Below are 25129 nucleotides of genomic sequence, written 5' to 3'. Positions count from 1 at the left end.
TCGAGCAATGCGCATCCTTGACCTTCGGCTTTAGTCGTGTACATCAAGACGTGTGCTATCAACGGCCGTGGGTTCACATTTGCCCTGATTTCTCGACGGAGCTGCTATCGGGCTGGGACGCGCATGTTCATGAGGGGCCTGGACAGTGAGGGCCATGCTGCCAACTTTGTGGAGACCGAGCAGATTATCGAGGGTGACAGTGCACGCAGCTCTTTTGTCCAGGTGGGTCGCTGTTTTGTTGCAGCGTGCAGTGCGCTGTCATGTGAAAACAAACACACTGTACTGATCAGGGAATTATTTAGAACATACATGATTGGCAAGGCTGATCATATTTTTTTTATGTTGTCATATTGTCTGTTGCTTGTTTCGTAAACTACAAAATAACCCTCTAAGGTTGTGACTAGCTTGGAGCTTTGTAACCCTTTTTTCATGGGGATGTCGATTGTACAAAGGGTCCGATTCGAGACTACTACAAAACACTTTTTTATAACTAGAAGTTGGTTTTGTTTCTGTTGGTTTTGCTTCATTAAGTTTTAAAGGGAATATGCCTTAGTGACATTTGGAAAATCGGCTAGTGACAAAAATGAGATCTTGCTAATTAATTAGTCTGGAGTGATTGACTTTTAGATGTCTAGAGACTACTGTATTTTTTTGCGCAATAGTTTTGCACTATAAAAGCTGGGCTATTTGATACTTTGGACCCATGTTCGAGGGAAAAAATGCCATTACTGTCATGTCTTGTTAATATGGACCCCCATTAATATGGATACCCCGCTATATGGACACTGTTTTCAGGGACAAATGGGGAAAATGCATGCATTTTAGTCTCATTATTATGGACAACTCACATTATGGACAATTTTGCGGGGAACAGAGGTGTCCATATTAACGAGACACTGCCATACCAGTTAGCCGAAGAAACATGCTTTTCATGTAAGGCTTGTCAAAGTATTAGGTGGGAGAGAAAATCAGCTATCTGCATTAATTTTAACTTTTGTTGCTCATGTTCCGCTCGTTTAGAAGCCTGGTAAAAGGGCCCAAGGATGCACCTGATCTCGCCACACTGCTGTCATCCTTCTGCACAATAAAGTCCATTTGCTATTTGTGAAAATTAAAAACGGCGCGAAGATGGATGAGGGACGTGTAGATGTGAACAGACAGAGTGCTGTTTGTGTGCATCTACTCGTCCCTCGTCCATCTCTGTTATTAATTTTCACAAATGCAGAACCAACTCACCCAAGTTTCCACAATACTACAGTCCATTTGCTATGGCCACTGTCACGGTGACAAGCATCTGCTGAATGGACGCACATGTGAACGCAGGGTCTGAAGCCAGCAACAGCTGACTCCATTTTGAAAGTCCATCTTGCTGAAGTTACACTAAAAGCTTAAGTTTTCAGTGGAACTTTAATGGCACCCGTGCTGAACAATATTTTCTGAGGAAGGATTGACCAGGCACTCAAACCCTGCTGGGAAAAAAAACATTAGAAATATTTTTAGATATGTTGACAATTATTTGGTATTCATTGGGAGGATAGACTTCCATAAAACGCTTACCTAAGGTATTCACTGAACAAGGTCTAGGTCTTGGAGAACCATACTCAGTTTTTTATCTCCTTGTGGAAATGAAGAAAGATCATCTATGCTGGTCATACCATCCTAGAACTGCAAAGTGTTTGCTAAACTATCGGTCAGCACATTCAAAACTCATCAAGAGAGGCATACCATTTTCTTTTATGAGGTCAGCATTAACAAAATTGTGCATCCACAATGTGAACATAAGCTTTTCGTCCGAGATTCAGAGAATCGGAGACTCGGGATTTTCAGAATCAGTCAGCACTTCAGCCTGCAACAAATTAATAAAGAACTTTAAGGATGATCCAAGAACCACAAGAGGGGACCAAGTTAGAAAAAACAAAAGGTTGCTGTCATTCTGTATATCCACTGCATTTCACACGGACTGAAAAGTGTCGCATCCAGATGGAGTGAATATAGTTTTTTTCCGCCCGCAACAAACTAGGTTGAGTATGTTCTGCCACAAACAAACATGCAGGCAAATAAACCCAATCGAACTGTAGTGGGTGTAGCGTAAAACTCGGTGTGAAGTATGTATCCTGCTTAAAAGGAGCGGCCTACAAGATCCAGTTTTCCTGCGGGTGTTCATATATAGGGCAGATCGGGCAATGCATGAACATTTGACTCCGAGAACACCGCAGCTCGTCGAAAGAAACCGCATACTCGCATTTAGCTTGCATTGCCGGGATTGCAGGTTCGCAGGATTGCGAACCACATTTCGTCAATACAACAGTGTTATTCCAATGCAAGGATCGACTGTCCCTGGGAGGTAATTGAAACATACCAGATAACAAAAAAAAAAAAAAAATTGTGAGCCAGCCTTTACGATCTCTACGAACAGCTAGATGAATTTTTAAATTTGGGTTAGCATGTGAGGTGAAGAAAGAAGCGTTTGAAAATCACATTGTGCCCAGTACCTGTGCGAGCAGCAGCGGCATTTTTGTGTTTGTTCTAATAAGATTTCAGTTGCTAGTCAGCACTTGTCCTGTGTGTCTCTCTTTTTTGGTCTCGCCCCAGGTGCACTGCTTTTCACTATGAACTCTTACCAACTCGCCCAAATGTCTGTTCTAATAACTTTCAAACAGACCACATTACAAATAGTCGCCCCTCGCTCCACTTCGCTCGGAGAAAATAGATTATTATCTCGGGCCCAAGCTTGCACCAAGCCTCATCAGAATCACCGAGGTTTTGGAAAGAGTCTACTAAAGTGCAGTTAGTCAGAAAGAATATGCCAGTGGTTCGCCTTATTACTTACTGGTCGGCGACGTCAGTATAACTCAGTTGCTGTCGTCGACTGTCAACACCGTCGACATTACTCTGTTACACCACGTCGGCTTTGGCTCATTGCCATGTTGACTTTAGCTAATGGTATGCGGAAAAAGACGTCATTTGCTTGCTTTGGACTGCGTTTGCACGTGCTTCCTTTCACTGGATGCCAGAGGCGACGGAACTATTCGGGAGGGGGGTGTGTGGGATTTTGCGCCCCCTCTCTTGTATAGTTTCCATTAAATTTCTGAACTGTCTGGGGGGGTGACCGCCCCCCCTTGTTCCGATGCCACTGCTGGACGCTTTGTTGCCACTGCGACAGTGACGGTAGTGGACAGACTTAATCGTGCAGAAGGACACTGCGGTGTGATGAGATCTGGTACGAGCTTGGGCTCTTTCATCATACTTTGCTATATGCAGAAACGTAAACAAAAGGTTGAAATAATTTTCTCCCACATCTAATATTTTGACGAGTATTGCACAAAAAGCATGTTTCGAGCTCGAAATACAAACTTAGTTCTTTTTTACAGCAATATGGGGCTAAACTACCGACATGTCAAAAGCTGTGTGAAGGAATTTTATCTAGTACAACTGCCAAAGGATTTTGCTTTTTGGCGACAGTTACATTTTTTTTGTTTCTCAGAATGGTATCTTGCTTGCAGACCCGAGGATCCATTCCATTGTTCTGGTCCCAACTCCCTGACCTGCGGTACAAACCTCCCCCCACTTTGAGTAACGGGTATGACCATGTGAGTAACTTCATCTTGATGTCCATTTGTGGTGCAAGCTTTTTCTACTATTTTTGCTTCTACACATTTCTTCATTCCTGTTTACACATGTGGAATTTTAGTCATCCAACGTGACGACTAAAGTGAAACCTCTTAAATCTGCCGCACCCATAACTTGGGCTCATCTTGGGTTAGGACGGCTTTGCTGTGCATTGATGTAGCACTTGTCCCATCATAGATGCCTCTGCGATTGGGACTCCTCTTTAGTCCAGTTGCCCAAACATGCATCACATGTGTTTTGGTTGTAATTTTAAACGTTCGTTTTTGGCATCTTCGGTCAATCTTATCAATACATGCATTCTAGCAATTTCTGCTCCTTAGCAATTGAGATGTACTATTTTTGTATATCTTTGCAGCTTCAAGGGTTCCAGAAACACTTTGACAATCAAATTTTCACCTATGGGAAGCAAGTGATAATTAACTTGGTAAGATGGCCAGATATCACCCAGAAGTGGGTTTTTATTATGTCAAAGCTTATATAAAGAACTTATGCAAACTCAACATTTCAGATTGACCAGAAAGGCCCAGAGAAGTCATTGGGCAAGGCCTTGCAAGATGTTTCCACCATTGCAAACAACAGCAACATCAAGTGAGCCATTTAAGAAGCTGATGAACATTGATCACTTGCGTCTTTTGGGTGGCTTGGGCCATCGTTATAGGCTGCCGCAGGGCCGTAACCAGGGGGGGGGGTTAGGGGGTTCTGACCCCCCCCGAAATTTTTTTCTGGGTACGGCCCTGGTCGGTGCACTTGCAGCCAGCCGACTTTAATCTCCACCTCTGCGCACGCGCAGTGGCACCGGTCGGCTACCGGGTACCAAACCGAGACCGGTTCTTCGGTTTCCTATAACTCTCCATTATATGCCACCAATGCACATGATTCATAGGCGAAAATAAGACAAAATGGCCGCTGTTGTCCCCGAAAACCCCCCCCGAAATTTTTTTCTGGGTACGGCCCTGGGCTGCCGTGTATAGAGTTTGCAAAGATTCCCTCAATTTTTTTATGTCCACGATGATTAAAAATTAAAGTGGTACTTTTTTATATTTGGTTTTAGTTTTGCTACATTTCACAGCTAGATAGTGTTTGCCTGAATCTCATTACTTTAAGAGCAACGTAAATTCCTAATTGCAATGTGCTGTCAGGATGAATTTGTGTTTGCTATTCATTAACAAATTTTTGTACCTTGTTATGAGAAGTACTATTATCAAGAATTGTGAGGTTATTATTGTTATAAATACCAGTATCAAGCATTCTTTTTTTTTTGATAGGTCTGTATTAACGAGAGATAAATTGACTTAATTTTCTTTATAATGGAACAGTGTTTCTAGGGCTCAAATTTACGGCATATGCTGCTGCATCGGTGGTTATTCAAGGAGACGCTAAATATGCACCAGACAAAAGTTCAAAGCTTGCCCAGTGTGTGGCTGCCTAGGTCTGCCAGAAACAGTGTTGATCTTCTGTTGCCATTATCATACTCAGCCTAATAATGTAGCTGGCCCTTCAGTTACGATGGACCTTTTTCGAAAAACGGGTGCCGTCTGGGCGCGTCTCTGCAAACTACAAATGGAGGGCAGTCCAACACGCTTCTGCCCGTCAAAACACATCGGCATTGTGCCATTGTATTGGTTTTGATTGCTTTTATTCTGAAAAAAGGATCATCAGGAATGACTTAATACGAGCAAAGATCAGCGCTGACAATCTGGGTTGTGCAGGACGGTGCCCTTACTGGAAAAAGTCCATTTGAAAACATGCAGTGCCACATAATCATTTGATATTTCTCACAGGTTGTGTGCTGTGCGGTCAGAGGCACAGGTGTGAGAGTGTACCTTTTCGAGAGGATTTTTGTTTTGCTTTGTATGAGCACATGTGCAGAGAAAGTAAAAAGGGTTATTTGTATTTTTATTACCTCAGGCAGCTATTAGATTGCATGTTTACTTTGCAAAGCATCTGATTAGTACATGTGACTTGGTAATTTTTAATAGGTTCTGTAGGAATGAGGGCAATGCTTCTTTGTCTTTCTGGCAGATATGAGCCCTTTGACTTCCATCACGAGTGCAGGCAGATGCAGTGGGATCGGTTGTCCATACTTATGGATAGGATCCAGCATGACCAGGACTCCTTTGGGTATTTCACACTTTGAGTACAGTTGCTCTTTACAGATTACTGTAAACAACTTAATTTTTGTGAGGACCTTTTTTTAGAAAATCATTTACAATTCATGAAAATTTGATTGCACAAACACTTCAGGCAAAATGTCAACATTTTGGAACCAACATTGAGATACTCTGCTTTGTTCAGCGTAAGCATAAATGTGCAAAAAATATGCATTAAATTATGTGAAGGTTGTATCACTCATTTATTTAATATAAAATAAGTCGTAAACCGGTATGCGTGCCTACCTGAACAACTTTATTCCGCACCTTCGCTGACATCCTGCCCAAGTGTAGCTGGATCATGTTGCGTCTTGACGCTTCTGCAAGTCCTCGGTGGTAATTGCTTTAATCACACTCGTCATTTGCTAACGCAAAAGAATGCCTGTCACCTGTGGGCGACACAGTTGCAGGGCATAGGGGCCGTACAGGGGCGGATGCAGGAATTTCCTGAGGGGGGGGTCAGGTGTTGGTCAGCGTACCACATGTTTAGGAACCCCTCTCCCTTGTTTTACGCCCTAAATTTTACACATGTAAAAATCAAGAGGGGTCAGGACATCCGGACCCCCCCCTCTAAATCCGCCCTTGGCCGGAGATTGTATCTGTAATTAGCGCCACTGGTCTGAAGTAGTGGAATGAAGAAGTTGCAGGTGGCAGACTTACCTTGTACAGAAAAACACAACACATTAAAATAAAGTTTCATAACTTTTTTTTTATTTGTGACTACAGTGATGGCTGGCAGAACGCAGTCAGTTTGTTTGTACCCTAAAATACTTGTACCTTGATACAAAATCTTGCAATGAAAAGTGATTTCGGGGATTGCACTAGCGAAGCATATACGACAAAGGCAATGCAAAGGCTAATCTTTTTTGTCTTTCACGAGAATGATACTTAGGTGCTTGACCAGAAGCATGCCACCCAGCCGTAGGGGCTTGCCCTATTTTCCGTTTATCAAAATTAAGAAGTACTACCCGCAAAATATTTAGCTTGGGTCAAATTTGCGAGAGAAAAAACTTATTAATGCATTAGCATTAGTACCCACATGACAGGGAAAAGCTGACGGCGTCCGTCTGTGGACAAAACAGTTGAAAGGGAAGCGTGCCGTGCAGAGAGGAGGAGAGTTGTGAAGGACAAAGGCGAAAGGGAGGCGACATCATGGGGCAATAGCTAATGCACGCCCGGATGCTGGGGCGAGTCTGAACTTGCAAGTGTGCGGAGCGCATATGCCTTGGTTCGTGCTACAAAATGGAGTGTGGACCAAGTACTAGCGCTGGTACAAGTAGGCGTCAAAAAAAATTAAAGGAACATCCATTGGTGGATTTTTGGAGAATCCGTAAGCATGAGCCCCTTGGAAATGCCGCACACATCCTCCTTTGGGAAACGCTAACACTAACCCCGTAACGAAGCAGAAAAGAGGCAGCAGAAAATATAGGAGGCAGAAGAGAAAACCAAAACAGAAAAGGGATCAGCGTTAGCGTTTCCCAAAGGTGGACGTGTGCGGGGTTTCCCAAGGGTTATGATACAGATCCCCTAAGGATCCACCAATGGATCTCCACACTTAAACTCGCTGTCGGTTTGCATAAACTTGTGTAGCAATAAATGGGCACAAACGTGGGTTTTGTTTGGAAACCGGTTGTCTTGTTTATGCAGGTTCTTCATGATGCTGTACGACGGCTCCGTTCCTCTGGTGCAAGACGGAGTGTTTCGCACTAACTGCATTGATTGCTTGGACAGAACCAACGTGGTGCAGTCATTGCTCGCAAGGCGAAGCTTTGAACAGCAAATGCTGGTGAGAGCTCTTTCCCCTTTATTGTGATCATTCTCGGACACTATATATTCAGCGACAAATCGAGAATTCAGGAGGATTTTCACTACAAATGCACCCACTTGAAGTCTGTCTGCTGCCAAGAAAATAGTGCACGGTCTGCTCCGCGATATCAGCTCATACGGGAGCGAAGGGAGCAAAACTCGCTGCTGATAGAGCAGGACAACATTATCGCAAGCAGCAAAGGTACCCGTGGACATAATGTGGCAGAAAAGTGGACCGGAAGATCTCAATGAGATCTGGATGGGGGCAGGACACAACAGTGCTTTCTATTAACCTTGCACGCATTCATGGTAGAATGAGGCAGTCATTGCTTACCGTGTGACCGGTTCTGATGCCGCGACTTAGCAAGGGGTCCATGTTTCACGGATGAGTAAATTCTGCTTTGAAGGCATCATTTCGGTAGGCAGCCTTAATTTATTAACTCTATATACACCAACTCATGTTTACAAACAACCTGGAGCGCCCGGAGCGCCCCTAGCGGACGCCACCGGTGCCGCGCATGCTCGACGGGGGTTTGGGCAAGAAGCTCGCCGTCGCCCATCAACAAACCATTAAACTGCAATGTTGTCGGGTCGGTGTGAGTCCCCGCGCTCTTTTTGGCGTTGAAATTGTTGATTCTATGTCCTCCTAACGATGTCTGACTACTTGAGCGGCGTCAGCGAAATTACCGAGGCTCGTTACACCGCAAAACTTCGCGTGAATGATCTGACATGCGGTGATTCATTCCGCGTGGATGCCGCAGAATGTATGCTAAAGCCTGATTAACATGATGAGATTTCGCTCGCAATTTTCAGTAGCGACGTCGCTCGGACTGCAAAAGCGTGAACCGTAGCTGAGATGTCGACGTCGATACTGAAAATCGCAAGCAGAATCTAACAAAGTGAATCAGGCATAACAAGTCGGTGATAGCCACTGGTAACAATGATCAACATCTCCTTGTATGTACTGTTTTTCGTCCAGCCCGCTTACCAACCTTCAAACTTCAGTCTTTGGAGGCCTGCACTTACTTCTTATCGCAAGTACCGGGCCCACGTTTGGTCTACGGGCCGGTGTCCTCTAAAAGAGCAGACGACAAGCAGAAACGTTTGAAAGAGCAGACGACAGTTCGAACGATCAGGCGGCCGTTTGAACGTGAAGACGCACTGAACATAGTCCGCAGGTGGTCCGTACAACTTGACGGTTTTCCGGCGTTCATTTTGGAACAAAACAAATAAATGTGATGACCAGAAGTATCCGTGAATTCAACCCAAAATGTTTCCCGACCAAGCAATCGTGGTCCGACGGCGTCTGGTTTTCCCTTTTCACGGCATATATCCACGTTCTCGGACGAACCGAGCGCATAAAAACTGACCTTAAAATCTTTCTCGGCACTTTCGGTACAGCCCCAGTCGCAGCATTTTGACGAGAAGGCAGGTTTTTGTCTGGTTCCTTTCAAAACAACGCAGGAATACGCGTCTCACATGGGCACTTCCGCCCACAGCCCCGGACCGGAAGTGCGTCCGACGCGCCACCACCGTGGCGTGACGTAACAGAGATGAGTTTGTGTATAAGATGCAGACAGAGTCCAGCAAAGCGGCTTGACTTGTCCATAGCAGTGTCACTCGAGCACACCTTGCACAACGTAGTACCACTTCGATGGCGATGACCGCAGCATGTTCACATTGCCCCTCAGAAAACACTGCAAAAGAAAGCTGATACCACCCCACTATCTTGCAACATAACTTGAGGTAGGGGCTAACAAGAAACAAGCGAAGAGAAGGAAACGGCATCGGGTAAAGCACCTCAGTGGCAGCTAGGCCTAATCGCCGCAGCAATTACGCGCATATTGGACACTTCAATGGCAACACAATCGCTGTATTCTCACATTGTTGCACAGAAACTACCACGACCGAAAGCGGATATGATTCTGCGACATAAATCTCAGTAGGTAGAACACCGAAAACTCTGTAAGAAGTCGGCAGCACTCATCGCTAGCAGCGCATACTGCCGTATTGAAAAAATTTTTGTTAGGAAAGACTTCCATAGCATCACAAAAACGATTGGAAGTGATTGGCTGGCGGAGTGATATGAATCTTTTTGAAGGGTATTTTCTGCTGAATTCTTGACTTGTCACTGACCGTACATTTTCTTTTTTTGTTTACCTCGTATTTCAAAGTGCTGGCAGCTAGGTTTTCCTGCAGTACAGCAGTTCTTCTGTCAATGTTTTGGTATAATGGAGATCTCAGTGTCCATTCATCAGGTTGTATTAGCATCTAATTTTGTTGGTTTATCATCTTAGCGGACAGGAGTCCTACAGCCTGGGGAGACTATGAAGCACCATCCCACGTTTGAAACGTTGTACAAGAACGGTAGGCCAACCAAATGACATAGTGAAAACTTTGTTGCACTTTCATTTAATGCACTATATTTGCAGTGTGGGCCGACAACGGTGACTTCTGCAGCATTCAGTATGCTGGTACTGGTGCTCTCAAGACTGACTACACAAGGCAAGGCTGTCATTTGAAACCAAAATTTGTTTTTTAATTCTTTCGGTGTCACGAAGGATCCTGGCTGGTTTTCGAATTTGTACTTCACTTGTACCGTCATGAACACTGGGCACTAGCTCATACCTCTCTGGAGCTTTTCTGTTGCATGAGCACGCATGATATGCGGAATGACCCATATCGTCTGCTATGGGATATGGTCCCTGAGTAAAAGCTAGTATTGATTTCTGGATTGCAGAAATTTGTACTAATTTTTTTTTGGAAAACAGCCTACTTATGTACAGGGTGTCGCAAAAGACAATTTACAGGGTTTTTTTACCGCAAAAATAAACTAGGCATCGCCGAATGCTCATTCTCCATCCGAAGGTAGCGCTAGAGGTCACAACCAGATGCCAAAGTTTCAGCCCGATCCGATACCTAATTCAAAAGTTATGTGATTTTCTGAAAATTTCAATGGGAAAATGGAGCCCATTTTTGCCCGTTTTCGGTTTCCGGTGCCATAGAGCCCCATGTATTCGAAAACTCCGTAAACCGTCATTTTCCCATAGAAATTTACAGGAAATCACGCATAACTTTTGAATAAGGTGTCAGCGATGCCTAGTTTATTTTTGCGGTAAAAAAAAAAGTGTAAATTTTCTTTTGTGACACCCTGTACATAGCACGACACAGTGCGAACACAACAACGGCACTTTTCAGGGTGTTGGTCATAAATGGTAATGACGAAAACCAATTTGTATTGCCTATGTTAGCACCTACCACAAGCACATTTACATATAATGTTAGTTCTGATGATAGCATTACCAATTTGTGAGAGAAACCAACAGTGCAAACACAACACTGGCACTTTTTTTTTTTCCCAGCAAACTATATAGCTTGGTGTAACAGATTTTACTGCCATGAGAAATTTCCACTAATAAGTTTGACACCCATGAAAGGAAAACAGATAAATGGGATTCTGTGCATGTGCTAACTGTGGATACCTGTAAATTAAATATTGCAGTGTCTGCATGTGAGCAGACTGAGGGAACGATTCACCCAAAGCCTCGAGCTGTTTGAAAGAACCCATTCTGAGCATGTTGCCTCTAGCAGTCATGGGAAAAGGATCATGAAACAGTGCTTAGTTTCAATTTCGCATAGTGCATGTTTTGTGGCACATGATGCAGACATATTAAAATGGCGGTAATTTGTCGTAGTTGGAAGCTTGACTCTGTGGCCTTTAAAAATAAAAGCAAACTATGCTATCTCACTACCTCACGTGAAAGCAGGTCTGACTGGCCCGAGAACCCTTTAAAGATAATTTGCAGTATAGCAGAGTGAACCCAATTGGGGTAAAAGCTTGGGCTGTAAAAGGTTTTGTTTGATACTGAATGTTATGAGTAAAACATGTAAAAGCACAAATGCTGTGCTCAGGCCATCTGTGTTGCTGAATGTATAGTGAAATTCAGTTATTTGTCATGTCAGGCACATCCATTCTGAGGCAAGCTATAATCATAACTGGATTGTAACTGTATCCAGAGAGTTTCTTGTCAATGGCAGGTGAAAACGCTTGTAGGCAGGTTGTGACCAGAAGCTACTTGCAGTCATGTATTTTGTACTCACATTTAGATTCAACTTCAACTTCTTATATTTTTTATGCAAAAGCTTCTGCATGTGACAAAAAAATAATGCTAATTGATGTTGAGTACAGTCGACTCTCATTAATTCGAACTCCAGGAAGCCACAGACTTTAGTTTGAAATGTCAGAAGTTTGAATTATCAGAAATTTATCTAAATATGATGTGAGGCAAAGTAGCGATTTGCTATAGGAATAGCTACACATACCAAGATTTTTTTTACATTTTTTCCTAAGCAGGGCTCTTTATGAGCAGGCACAGACATAAAACATTGGTGAAGTTTGAGCAAATAGTAGTTTTGGCCGAATGTTTTCTAATTGAATGTCGAATAGTTTTTCCAAGCCTTTTACTACGGTTGTACCGTGCTTAAACAAAAATTCTGCTGAACTCGTGAAGGTTGTTCCCAACCTTCCACTTGTCCACTTCTAAGCTCAGTTAGTTTTAATATAACTATATCTATAAACCGTGTCCTCAGAAAGTCCAGTGCCTACTTTGGGGTGGCATGTAAATGACAGATTTGACATCAAATTAAACCTAAACAGATGCCGAGCAATTCTAATCGAGGGAATTTGTAAATCTACTTGCTATATGCAAATATTCTTTCTTTAAGGGGGGACATGGGCCTAAATATTAAATTTTTTTGAAAAAATTTATTTTTTCAATTTTAAGGTTTTTAGTTTTATAAACTTATTATACACCCTTACACCAAATTTGATAACCATACCCCAAATAGTTACGTTGATATAAAATATTTTAACACATTGTGAGGCAGTAACAAAGTAAAGGAGTTCAATGTTCAAATGCATTTTTCTCAGTTCCACTTTTTGTTGCAAAATTCATACGAAGGAATCTTTTGTTCAAAGGTAAAAATATTTGGATATCACTATCAAGATGTTTCTGAACTGAAATTTACTGGGGAATTGGGCTATTTACTTTATTTTGTTTTAAAGGCCGCCGTACAGTTCGCGCTTTCTACTTTTTTTGCGTTTCCTCCTCTCCTGCCCTCCGTTCCTTCCTTCACCGCCCTCCCCCACCTGTTTACCGCCCTCCCCCGAGGGGACAACACGGGGAATGTATTAGGAGACGCCTTCGTTAATCCGGCCGAACCCGCCGAAGAGGGGGCCTGCTGCTTGACTAAAAATTATTTCGCTGCTCAAAAAAAAAAAAAAAAAAAAAAAAAAAAAACGCCGCGGGCAGCGATTGAATGCGCTTTGCCGGATGTGCAACGCTCCGTCCGCCTTGAACAAGCTTGTATGCATTGGACTAACATTTTTCGAAGCGCGGCAGGTTTAGTGTAGGTCCTATCATATGGTCCTGCAAGACTTCCCTGTCCGCCACAAGCTAGCCAATAATTCAAGAACATAACGACGGCAGCGTATTCAAACAGTGTAAAATAAAATGTATATAATATTTATAAGAACACCGTTGTCTTCACTGCTTGGCTTTAAAATTTTTAGCGTTGCCAATAATCGTAATCAAACTATTTTTATGATTGACGACAACTCGTCGTGCATTGACCCCAAGATTACGCTTACGTGAAACATGATTCGGCGCGGGAGCGGCTCGAGTCACCGTAAACATTTTTTTTTTCAACGTGGATTTTGCTTTTTAATTTAGCTGAGCTACCACTGGCAGAACACGAATCGCATACTTGGAAGGTATATACCGTCTGAAAACTCGTATAGCTGGTTCAGTAAATACAATACTATCGCATTCGTTGAAGCTTGATTTGTTGATTCGAACTTCAACAAATCACACGCACCCATTCTGTTTATTCCTGTTTACCCAGTCATAGTCGTTCCCTCACGATGCAACACGAGTACAAGTAACTGCAGTTTATGCATTGTTGACGTTGCACAGCTGTGATCGCACGGTTTTTAGAAGCGCTATAGAACGAGCACAAGCGTCGAGATTGATTTCTGTCTCACCGCCGTGACGCCACACGAGAAAAGCGATTTCGTTCTGTCTGTGAAATTAGGAACACAGAAATCATGCTATAATCCCGGTAATAAAACAAAGCGAAATGGATCTCTGCAGCCAATACCCAATCGTTCATGAGGTGACTAGGCGAAAGCATAGATTACCTCCGTGCCTTTACCCTCTGCACACCGCCAGAGAGAGTCATACAAACTCCTTGGAGCTATTGTCAACACGATTGCGTTTACAAGCCGGTAGTTTGACTCGGCTGGGATTCGTCCCTTTCATAGCTCTCTATGGAACCAGAATTGTAGATACTTTTCTACATTGGGTGGGTTTGCACAGGGCCTCCAGTCATTTACGGCCAAAATCACACTAGAGGCGCTTCAGCAATGTTCACTCTGGTCGACACACGTGCACTCTAAAAATGCCAGTCGTCTGCCTTCCCAAAAGATACTTGAAGAGCCAATCATAAAGACCGACGGATAACGAGGCCGAAATTATGCTTATACCTCAAAAAAATTATAACACAAATTTGGCCTCATCATTCCCAAACTGGTTGCCGGACGAAATTCTCAATGCAAATTGCAAGCCAGGGTTGGTAATAGTAACATAAGATACGTACGGCAGAATTCCCTCTCATAAATAAAATGATTTGGCTAACGCCAAAGTAACGCGAAATAGGTGGAAAGAGTTTAGCAAAAGGGAGCGTAAACCGAAAAAAAAAAGGGGAAAAAAAAAGACAGAAGAAAAGGAGAAATAATAATAATAAAAAAAAAAATCTCTGGTGACGTGGCCAAAAAAAAATTCTGTTCATGTGATTTTTATTGTCAGGTGATCGAACAAAAAAAATAAACGAAATAAAAAAAGAACACGAGAAAAAAACCACCCCCTGCCCGGTTTCGAAGCTAGGCCCTCTTGATCGTGAAACTAGCGCGCTATTCGTTGCGCCTAGTTGTGCCGACATATTTTTTTTTTCTTTCTTTATTGCAAGTTGCGCCAACGTAACTCTGCCTGTAATGCTCACGCATTCTCACATCATAGGAGAAAGCTTAGGTGCCTTCGTAGTTTTTCATGTATGTGTTATTTTTATTTGTGGCAAGAGTTCACGTTCCAGAATGCTTTTAGAGTTTTGGAGCAAAACGAGTTTTCTTCATCCGAGTCACCTTCTAGAGCCAGTAGACCGCACTGGGTCGTCCGGCTAATCAAGCAGCTATTTTCAAATTCTCTGACGTGCCCGTCCTCGCATCCGAGGTCGCCGTTTGACAAGCTTATCTTCCACCTGGTAGCCGGAACCCCCACGGCAGCTATGTTCCGTCCCCACTCCCTCTCGAGAGGATGGCTCGCCCTGAGGCTAATCCCATTCTCTAGACGCCCTTTCCACCCAACGCTGGCCCTTGCCCTCCCCGTCTCCAGCTTCGGGAGAGAAGGTTCTTCCCTGCAGAACGTCCCGTTTGTACAGCGGCCTTTAAGTTGAAGTCCTCAGTGATAAAAAACTAAGTTTTAAAAAATTGACATAGGACAGATATGCATCTCATATCTTGAGGTAATAACTCTTCCTGAAATATTTACATTTAGGTTATTAAAACTAGATAGCCCGAGGTCCCATATCCCCCACTTTATATTCAAGCAGTCAAAGTGATGCTTATTAGCTTCATTTGCATATCATAGATTTCTTAAAGGGGTCATGAAACGCTTTTCCAACTTTTTCCTGTTTAGCTTTCCTCCTCAACTCCTAAATCGCGTATTCCACCAAACAGTTCAAGAAGACGAAAAGAAGGGAGGCCCCCTCTCGCTCGGAATCTGGTTTGTGCAACCGGACAGAGCCATTGTCCCCCTAGAAGATTAGCCGGTCGCTCAAAATTCAGACAAAAGTGCTTTCCCCACCCCGTTCATTCCGAAGCTGACAGTGCTGTTGAAGCTACGTGCTCGTTGGGTCAGCCACACTTGCTACGTGAGCGTGGCAAATGTGGCTGCGGAGAATGAAGTCAGGTGATGAAAGGGAGGCGGCTGATTGGTCGGGCAAGCGCGTAGCTTCCACCGCAATGTCAGCTTAGGGGTGAAGGGAATAAGTGAGGTCCGGTTGCGTGTGACGTCAGTTTGGACCCGATAACGCGCTTTTGGGACCGCGGATGTATCACAGTGAAAAGGCAGAGAGGTTGCGAAGGGGAGGAGGTACGAAATAGTCCGCTCTGTTTTCAAATTTTCGCACTGAAAGTCAGGCTTTTGACTTTCTACCTTTTTTCATTTGGTCCACTGAACGATGTGCTATTAGTAAAATTTCAATCTAAAATGATTTATCCCAACCCAAAAATTGTTTCATGGGCCCTTTAATGAAAAGTGACACATCATCTTATGCAGGTATGTAAATTTGTCCTAGGGAGCTGAAAGTTTGCACAGTACACCTACATCTGAAGCTAAATCTCTCCTGAAAATTTCATTCCAATCACTTGAGTAGTTCAAAAGTTTGACCTCTAGCCAGTGTCCCCCCTTAATCTAGAAATTAACCCCCTCAAAAAATTTAAAAAGAAAAAACAAGCTCGAATAATGAAAGCAGATTGTCAGGACAGTTGTGCTTGCATAATCGCGGTGGGTTAGCCCCATCGAGTGCGCGTCTCACAGAGCACCCGCATACTGCAGAAAAGCAATGACCGCAAGCTTCATGGGTATTGCTTTCCCACAGTACACAGGTGTCCGGTGAGAAGCGCACTCAACTGGGCTAACTCGCCGCGGTGAACAAATAGTATTGTAGCAATGCTCTTGGCTTTCCTCGCAATTTATTTACATAATTTTATAAGGAGAATTAAAGGGGCTGCATAGCTGCTGTTTTGGACCCATCGAGCTTGTTCTGGTTTTCTCGACCGGGTATGTCGTCTTCTTTGTTCTGGATGTTGTTGCAACTACAGCTACTCCCTGCCCCTTAACGAGGAGGCCTAGGAGACGAGTGATTTGTTTACCAGACTTCGTTTGAAGTGCAACCGCCGCACTGGGTCAGCGCTTATTGTGCAGAGGTAGGCAGGCTTAATTTTATCGAGGGAGATGGTGTCCTCTCGTCCGTTTATAAGCAGGGTGAAGTATTCGACGTCCCGCTGTAAAACTTTAAACGGCCCTTCATAGGGATTTTGAAGTGGTTTCTTCACGGCGTCTGCACGAAAGAAGACCTGAGTGCAGCGTGACAGTTCTGGGCTGATAGATACCTTGCGCAAGTTACGTTAACGCGCAGGCGTACGTCGTAGATTCTCAAACGATTTACGTAAGCGGCTGGCGTAATCTTCAGCGTTTGCCGTCTCGGTGAAATTGGAGGGTGTGAGGAACTCCTCAGGGATACAGAGAGGCATGCTCTACACTATCTCAGCTGTGCCGCGTCTAAGGTTGTTCTTCAATGATGTACGGATCCCGAGAATGGTAAGGGCTATGTCTCGGTCCATTGCACAGCTGTACCTTTGGTTTTCAAAGACGCCTTAAGCTGTCTGTGGAACCATTCCACCATTCCGTTGGAGATGGGGTGGTACGATGTCGTCCGGATGTGTTTCGTACCGAGGAGACGCAAAAGGTTTTGAAAGAGTGTAGGCTCAAATTGCCTTCCTCGGCCCGTTGTGATGGTCATTGGTACATCGAAACGACTAACCCACATGTTGACGGAGGTTCGAGCTACTGTTTCTGCAGTTATAGACTAGTATGGTGTTCTTGCTTGAATTTCCTTGCAAGAGGTTATGCAAAGGCTGGAGGATGGTAGCACACTCAGGACAAGAATGCCTGGAAAAGTTTACGAGCCCCAGAAAGTTGCAGAGCTTCCTTGTTTGAGGTTGTGGGAACTCACGAATGGCTTCCACTTGTTGTGGTAGAGGAAGTATGCCCTGACCGTCGACGCGGTGACCCAGGAAGTCCAGGCCTTCAACGCCGAAGGTGCATTTTGTGGGGTTCACGACCAATCCATTGTCTCCGAGGCTCATGCCTCCGAGACTATGGATCCACTGAGTTTTGTGGGGTTCACTTTGTCTACGAAGAGCTGAGGCAGGTGTTCTGCATGGTCTTCGTGGTTCTTGCTGAAGACTAGGATGACCATGCAGAACACCTGAATCAGCTGTTTGAATTAAGCAACTTATAAATGCATTAAAAAAAAAAAAAAAGCTGGACAACCAAAATGTTTTAGTTTGTTTTAATTAACTGGAAGTATAAAATATCCGAGTTTGAATTATCGTGAGTTCTCTGTATTATTTTGCTTCAAGCACAAAAGCTGTTATTTGATTGTTCCGTCGAAGAGCTGCTGTCATAACGTTTGGTACAAATTGCATTCCAGAACGGGAAAGCGCACTGTGCTCGGTGCGATGAAGGATGGCTACAACTCCGGTATACGCTACCTCAAGAATAACTTCTATGATGGCTTCAGGCAGGTCAGTGGTCTTCAACAGTTTTAACCGCTTAACCCTCTCTTTGACAGTCAAGCTTTTTTTCCCCCAAAAGAAGTTTCCCAGTGGTCAGGTTCTGTTTCCAAGGGAATAGTATGAAAAGTCAATGAACAGGTTTTTCTTTTTTTTTTATTAACTATCTAGCGGGAGCACGTACAGTGCTTGAAAGCAGTTTAGGTTTAGAAGCATTAAATGAAAATATTGAAGGCAAAAAGTTGTCCCTTTTCTTCTATTCGGTATCATTTTGGCACGTCCACTTCCGGAACATTCCAGAGGCTTTAGATTCCTAACCTGAGGTACTTTACAAAGCTTCTCCGTTGGATGATGAGTTCTCATCTTCTGAATTTAATTTCTCAAAGCGTTAGAAGTCTGCATTGAAAGAGCCAGTGCTCATATTGGCATTACCGCCAGAGCGGCTGGTATGCGAAGTGAGCATCACGTGCACGGACCGTCTAATTTCAAAACTATATATAGCTCAGCAAAGCAAAACACTGTGCGAGCATAATGTTTATAGTTCGCCAAAGGCATAACAAATAGCAACACCACCCGCGGTGCACGCCGTATCATGTTTAGGCGGGCACATTTTGACGCACATCACTTTTTTTTGGACGGAGGGAGCACGCTGTGGAACGTGTGCCAATTTTTGATGGAGGTTATGGGTGCTGCCATCTTTCGAACACGGTACCAAGCACGTTTAGGATTATTTTCTTTTGCTGGCTGGCGAAAAAATTTAATTGCTTTGTTAGGAAATATGTTTTCTCATTCCCGTTCTGAATCCTGGAGACTCGGAAGCGCCACAAAGCTTTGACAGACGCAGAAATTGCGGCATTGCCTCAGCGAAAAGGCGACAAATTTTTGGAAATGAGTATACATGCTGAGTGATTTTGTTAGAGCATGAAATATGCTCACAAATATTTACAAGTGAAGCCTGGCAATATATTTTTTTCCTAAATTAATTTATAAAACACCTGTCTTCATGACCTACTGTACAAAGTCAAACATGTAAAAATAAAGTGTTTCCCCTTCTCTGTACTTTAGCACAAAAAGATGCTATATGTTATTCCTCTACATTAAATAAGCCAATTAAAAATTGTTTACACAAAAATAATTCTTTAGATTTGCACAAAAAAAAAATCTTCCCACTTAAAGGGATGGTGAACCGAAATTCGGATTTAAAAAAAACAATGCTGGGAGACGTAGGCGGGACGCTACAATCCCTACAACACTCTACTAGTAAGGCGGTATCTCAAATGGACGGCCGTATTTTTGGAAAAAGAAGTCGAGGTTGAACCAGGCCGACGAGGCGCGTGACTGTCAAGATACCTAGTTTCCTCCTTTTTTCGCTTCGCTCCATCAAGGCGGCGACGCGGAGAAGACGCGAGGCTGCTCCCTTTCCTTCTCGGAAAAACATGACGTCAACATTTCTGCCAAATGCGCCTCTTTTTTTTAAAAAAATACGGTCATCTGTTCAAGATATCGCTGTATGAGTGATGTTTTGGTGTTTGTAGCATCCCGTTGCACGCTTTTGCCACATGTTTTGGGGAATTCAGATTTCGGTTCAGCATCCCTTTAAAGGGCAACTTGGGTCAATTCCAAGAAATTTGAGTTAATGGCTGATTATGTATCCTGTGGTAGTAATCATAGAGTTATTATAATGTGCGCTAGGGGCTTAACTGGCGCTAGTGTCTATGCGACTTCCGTGATGCACCGCACTACCGTGGCCGCAGCTTGTGTTTTAGTGCAGAAAAAGGCTAGTTTTCCCAAGGGCTTGCTTTAAAAACAGTAGAAAGTGAAGTTCATGAAACCACACATAAATATGTCGCGATGGCTTTGACAAAGTATGGTGTGCTCAATGTCGCAAACTGGCTCTCTCGCACGCGACGGGCACTGCTTGTGACGAGGCATGCTCGCATGAGACCGCCCAAGGGCATGAGCCTTCCGCAGATCACATGTTCAATGATGAGTGCGCTGCTAGCGCTGCCTGTAGGTTTTGCTTGAAAAAGTACAATACAAGGAAACAAATCTCCCCGAGTGCCCCGAGCATGACGTAGGTAGCGAAGGGTGGGCTGCTCCGACAAGGTGGTATTGACTGCGGTGTTGGCTATGCCGCGCCTCGCCGGCTAGGATTAGCAGATTTTGATAATTTCGCGCACCTCAAACTTTGTTTGCCAGTTTCATCAACTTTTAGGCGGAATTTGGCGTGTGGTCTTTTTAGGCGATACTAAAGGGAATTGCATTGTTTTTTCAATATTTAAAATGAACCAAGTTGCCCTTTAAGGGTTAAGTAGCAGCAATTTCCACTCTCCATCGGCGGTCAAGTTTACTGGGAATAGGGTGTGTGATGAAATCTGCTGGCCTGTGCAGGATGCCATCGACCTCTTCCTCGGGAACTACAGAGTGCAAGACGGGGAAGGTGCATCTACTCCTTGTCCTCTAACCGTTCGTCGGGACCTCAAGTACTTAGCGGTGAGCTTGCAGCGTGTTGCATACTCAGTCTGTGTTTTTCCTTAAAGTATTGCATAGTGGTACAAACGCTTCTATAACGAATTCCGCAAGACGAGCAAAGTTTTTCGTACTGTAGGTAACTTCATTGTACTGTGCAATCCACTTATAACGATAATGAGAACTCGAAAATTCAATCGTTATAACCGGTTATCATTGTATCTGGACTAAAAAAGCGTTTCTAGTCTAGACACTGATCATTATAAGCAGTACACACAGTTATATCTGGCATCGTTATAAGTGGACTGCACTGTAGTAGTTGAGCGCGAAAAATCAATTGTGTGAAACTAAATTTGTGCTATCACATATTTATTGACGTACTTGTGCGACATACGAGGTGTCTTAGGAAAAAGTGTAGTGCTAAATATACCGGGGTATCTGAAATACCGGGGCTCAATCTAAAATGGGCCGAAAAATCGGCGCCTGCGCGTAACAATCTAAACCTAGCAAAATTACAAGGCATAGCTTTCTTTCTGTAAAATATAGAGCCAAAAAACATACCATGGTCAACGGCGACGCAGACGATTGAGTCGAGTGGCGGGTGCGTTTGGCGCTTGTATTCATAAGTGGCGCTACCTCCTTGTCCCAGCTTGCCTTTAAAAAATAATGAGACTGCCTGCGTCCACCATGGTCAAATAAAATGAACATGTAATCTTTTTGTAATGTACCTTTGGTTTAAGAATAAATGCGGACAATAATAGCAAGACTTAGAAGTAACAAAAGTAAAAGAAAACACGGTTGCATAACGACGGCGCTCTTGCTGCCGACGGATTTCGTCTGCATGTCGTCTGCTTTTTTTTCGCTGGTCGGATACACCTTCCGACGCTGCTCCTGAGACTTTTTTTTGTCACAGTTGGTGGGAAAACTGTCACAGTGCGTAAAGATTGTGTTCATTTTAGTACACCACAGTCGTCACGGGCAGTCTCAATGTTTTTTTAAAAGCAGGGCTGAACATGGAGGTAGCGCCACTTGCCTATACGTGCACCAAACGCGCCCAGCCGCCCGACTCTGTCGTCTGTATTACTGTTTGCCGTTGACCTTGGCAAGTTTTTTGGCCCTATTTTTTTTACAGAAAAGGAGCTACACCTTGTAATTTCACTAGGTAAAATCCACCTGCGAAATATACTTTTGACGAAAGGTTCAGATTGCTACGTGGAGACGCCGATTTTTGCGGCCCATTTTAGATCGAGCCTCAGCATTTCAGACACCCTATAGTACGAGCGACATCAGAAATCAGGTTTTGCACGTTGACAATTGACTTATCAAAAGCGGGAACGGTGGTTCCCTTTTGTTACGTCTGTGTCGCCATTCGCAGCTGGGAGCACGTGATCCGAAAACTCATGCTGCAGAGTCCAGGCATCTTGAACCCAATTACCCCTTCTTATTTTCTTTTTTTTTTTTTTCTAAATGAAAATTGTATAGGCACACGTTTGTGTACTCACCACTGCCTGACGCAATATAAAGACACCAGCCTAGAAGTCATACCACCACTGGCAAAGTTTGTCATCTACAGCTGGGACACCCGTTGCTCCTTGCTGCAGACTAATTTCCCGCTGTCCGAACTTCCACACAACAAACTTAACTGGCTTATCAAAATGTGAATCGCAATGATCACTAAACCACCGACATCGACCCCCGATCACGCAACAAATAAGAGGCGCGACAGCTGCAGCACGCGGCGGAGCGAGGATGGGGAGAGGCGCGCAACCGGGCTGGCCGTGCTCTTTTTCACATCTGTCTGCTCAAAGAGATGGGCGCATTTTTCTGTGCAGTTCTACTGATTTCGCTTGGATTTTGGCGTCACGGGTAAACTCGGAGATCATGTTTCCTTGACCGCATATCATCGCTTCAAGGCGGAACAATATGGGAGTCAGATTGAGCAAGATTGGGAATATTGGATCCTGACGAGGATCGGTGTGCCTGTCGAACAAATGCCAAGACAGCATAAAAAAGTTGCGACTGCCCACGAAAATATTTTTTTTTTTTAAATACTGTAAACGACTTCATTTTTGCGACTTTTGCGAACCGCCTAAAATTCGCAAAAAATAGGTGCCTTAAACAATTCTGGTAAAATGTAAATACATTAAAATATATATTGAGATCCCACCGCGTTGCAAAAATTGGAACCCGCGAATAATTCCAAAACTTCAACTTTGTTCTAAATCGCGAAATATTGAGCCCGCGAAAAATAAGTTGTTTACAGTATATACTCTTGTTTGTGCGGGTCATATCAAACGTGCTGACGTACATGCAAAATAAAAAAAAAAAAAACTTTTTAAAAAAAATTATGCTTGGACGGAGCGTTAAAAAAAAACACATCTTGGACTCGATGAACGGCGTGAGCGAAACAAAAATATGTATGAGCGCACGCCGCGCTGCTTCTGCTGCCGCCGTGCCGTGCATTCTCGGTTTTGGGTCCAAATAACTCGTTAGTGTGCAACCTCGTGTCTAGATGACGCTATGTGACTATGTTGATGCATGCAGGCTTTCTACGCAGCAACATAGTCACGTAGCACCATTGAGACACAAGGTTGCACACTAACAAATTATTTAAACCCACAACCGAGAACACGCGGCACGGCAACAGCGGTTTTAACCGTCGCCGCTGCCACATTATTTTTGTTTTCTGCGCGCATCACTTGAGAGCGACAATTTATATAAAATCAATTACTACTTTCAACCTAAAAACCTCTGAATACTGGTCAATTTGTTAAACAGGAATTCATTGTTGTAATCAGAAACACACATTGGACACATAGGAGATTGGCCGGGACTTTATTTTACTCCGTTAAACGGGTGTTTTCTTAGTAGAGGCGTTCGTTATAAAGGTGTTTGACTGTACCTACAAGCATAGGCGTAGACTACGGGGGGGCATCGGGGCTCTTGCCCCTCCTGGTGAGATCCGGGGGTGGGTAGAGCCCCCCTGGGCCCGGGCCATGATCGTTACCGAGACGCTGTTTAGGTGCCATGTAACGAGTTTCTAGTAGTGGCATGTAAACAAAATAATGCCCACGTTGCCTTTATTGATGCAATACATGAAAAATGGAATCCCAGCGTGCTTTTGAAAAAGGGGGGGGGGTGCTTTTCCACTTGCACGGAAAAGCACCCCCCCCCCCCCCCCTCGAGAAAATAGAAAGTCTACGCCACTGCATACAAGCCTCCTGCCCTTATGGTTGGCATCCCCAATAAAATGTGATTCAGATTGAGCACTCCTGCAGTGCACTAGACATTGGTTGCCTATTTCTATTGAACTTTTTTTCCATGTGTTACTCAGACGTATGGCCTTTTTGAACTGATCTTCATTACGATTATTATGAGCGATGTTGGAAACAAAGATTAGCCATTTTATTCTTCAGTTACTTCCTCTAAAAGGAGAAGGAAAGAAAGGTAATTTTGCCAGTGTTGACGTGTACTTTGTCCTCTTTACAGCTGCCAAGCTTTTTGCTTTTGGCAATTGCGTGCTGCTTTATGTGCTTGCTCATTCCGTCAGGTAAGATCATCTTTAAAAGTTCAGTTGGTGATTCAAGTTGCTGCTTTCTTGTAGATTTCTCAGATTGAATGCTGTTCTGTTTTTTTTGTTTTTTTTTTTTATCTTTTCAGTCTACAGCATGGAGACCTTCATGTACTTCCTGTTTTGGTTCATGATGATTGTACTCACCCTGTTCGCTATTGTGCTCAATGGGACCGAATTTGTGGACTTCCCTAAGTTGCGGGACCTCAGGCCTAGGAGGAGGCAGGACTAGCCAGCATTCAGTTCTCGTGGGAGCATGTTCCCAGGTTTTTGTCTTTCTCCTTTAGTTTGAATCCATCAGTTGTACTGCACTTTTAACCTTGTGAGTAAAGCTGCTGTGGGATGCACTTCTAAATGGCATGAATTGCATATAAGGATAGGAAAATATGCAAATCTTTCTATACTAACTGCTGTTAATTGTTCCTTAGTCTTTATGAGTCCAGTACTCTCGTTGAAATCTGCTGCTAGTGTGCTTAACGAAAAATAAAATATGTCTAACAGTACCTCTGAAGCATGTGTTTTAATCTTAACAAAAGAACAAATCTAGAACATTTTCATTTTTGTACAGAGTACTGAAGTTGCAACTGGAAATCATAAATAACAGCATCTTATCTACAAGAACCACTTGAAACATTTTTGTACATCTCAAATGTTATAAACCATCTTTTCTGAGATTGCAACACTGCCTGGGAATGTTAACACTCGGGTAGCAAGAGATGGTACCCTAACTATCCAGTTATCGTGGTTGCAAGCCATCTTCATCTTCGATAAGAGAAACTTTTTAAACCATGATGTGTAATACCAGGAAGGTGAACGTACTTTTGGGTTAACAAGTATTGAAAGGTGCGTGGTTTGTGTCTAGGAAATATGTCATGTAAAATCTATTATAATTTTATAAAGCATACAAGAAAAAAAAATTCATTTGTAGTTAGGGTTCCCAATCGTCCCGGGTATGTGGGACTGTCCCTAGTTTTCACGCAAACTCCCAAGTCTCGACATGTCCTAGTGGGGACAGCGTTATATCCCGTATTGGCGAAATTGGGGCCCAGTTAAATATTTTTTTGTGACTTGCGCACGGTATACACACAC

At 43.6% G+C, this 25129-nt stretch overlaps 1 protein-coding gene across 2 annotated transcripts in view; it reads left to right on the top strand.

Moving 5' to 3' along the window:
* Positions 1-24543, top strand: part of LOC8053820 (phosphatidylinositol-3-phosphatase SAC1) — a 30128-nt gene extending 5585 nt beyond the window's left edge. For both annotated transcript variants that reach the window (XM_040217088.3, XM_040217089.3), the window contains 12 exons: positions 35-222; positions 3504-3590; positions 3986-4054; positions 4139-4218; positions 5653-5751; positions 7428-7566; positions 9884-9953; positions 10019-10091; positions 17919-18012; positions 20392-20493; positions 23959-24019; positions 24130-24543. In XM_040217088.3, coding sequence (XP_040073022.1) covers positions 35-222; positions 3504-3590; positions 3986-4054; positions 4139-4218; positions 5653-5751; positions 7428-7566; positions 9884-9953; positions 10019-10091; positions 17919-18012; positions 20392-20493; positions 23959-24019; positions 24130-24272 — 1205 coding nt within the window. In that variant the 3' untranslated portion in view covers positions 24273-24543. The remainder of the gene's footprint in view (positions 1-34; positions 223-3503; positions 3591-3985; positions 4055-4138; positions 4219-5652; positions 5752-7427; positions 7567-9883; positions 9954-10018; positions 10092-17918; positions 18013-20391; positions 20494-23958; positions 24020-24129) is intronic.
* Positions 24544-25129: the final 586 nt, after the last annotated feature.

Source organism: Ixodes scapularis, unplaced genomic scaffold (assembly GCF_016920785.2).
Source record: "Ixodes scapularis isolate PalLabHiFi unplaced genomic scaffold, ASM1692078v2 PGA_scaffold9__187_contigs__length_104089568, whole genome shotgun sequence".
In the NCBI taxonomy this organism is placed as follows: domain Eukaryota; kingdom Metazoa; phylum Arthropoda; class Arachnida; order Ixodida; family Ixodidae; genus Ixodes; species Ixodes scapularis.
The sequence above is the reverse complement of the archived record's forward strand: the minus strand, read 5'-3'. Positions and strand labels throughout refer to the sequence as shown.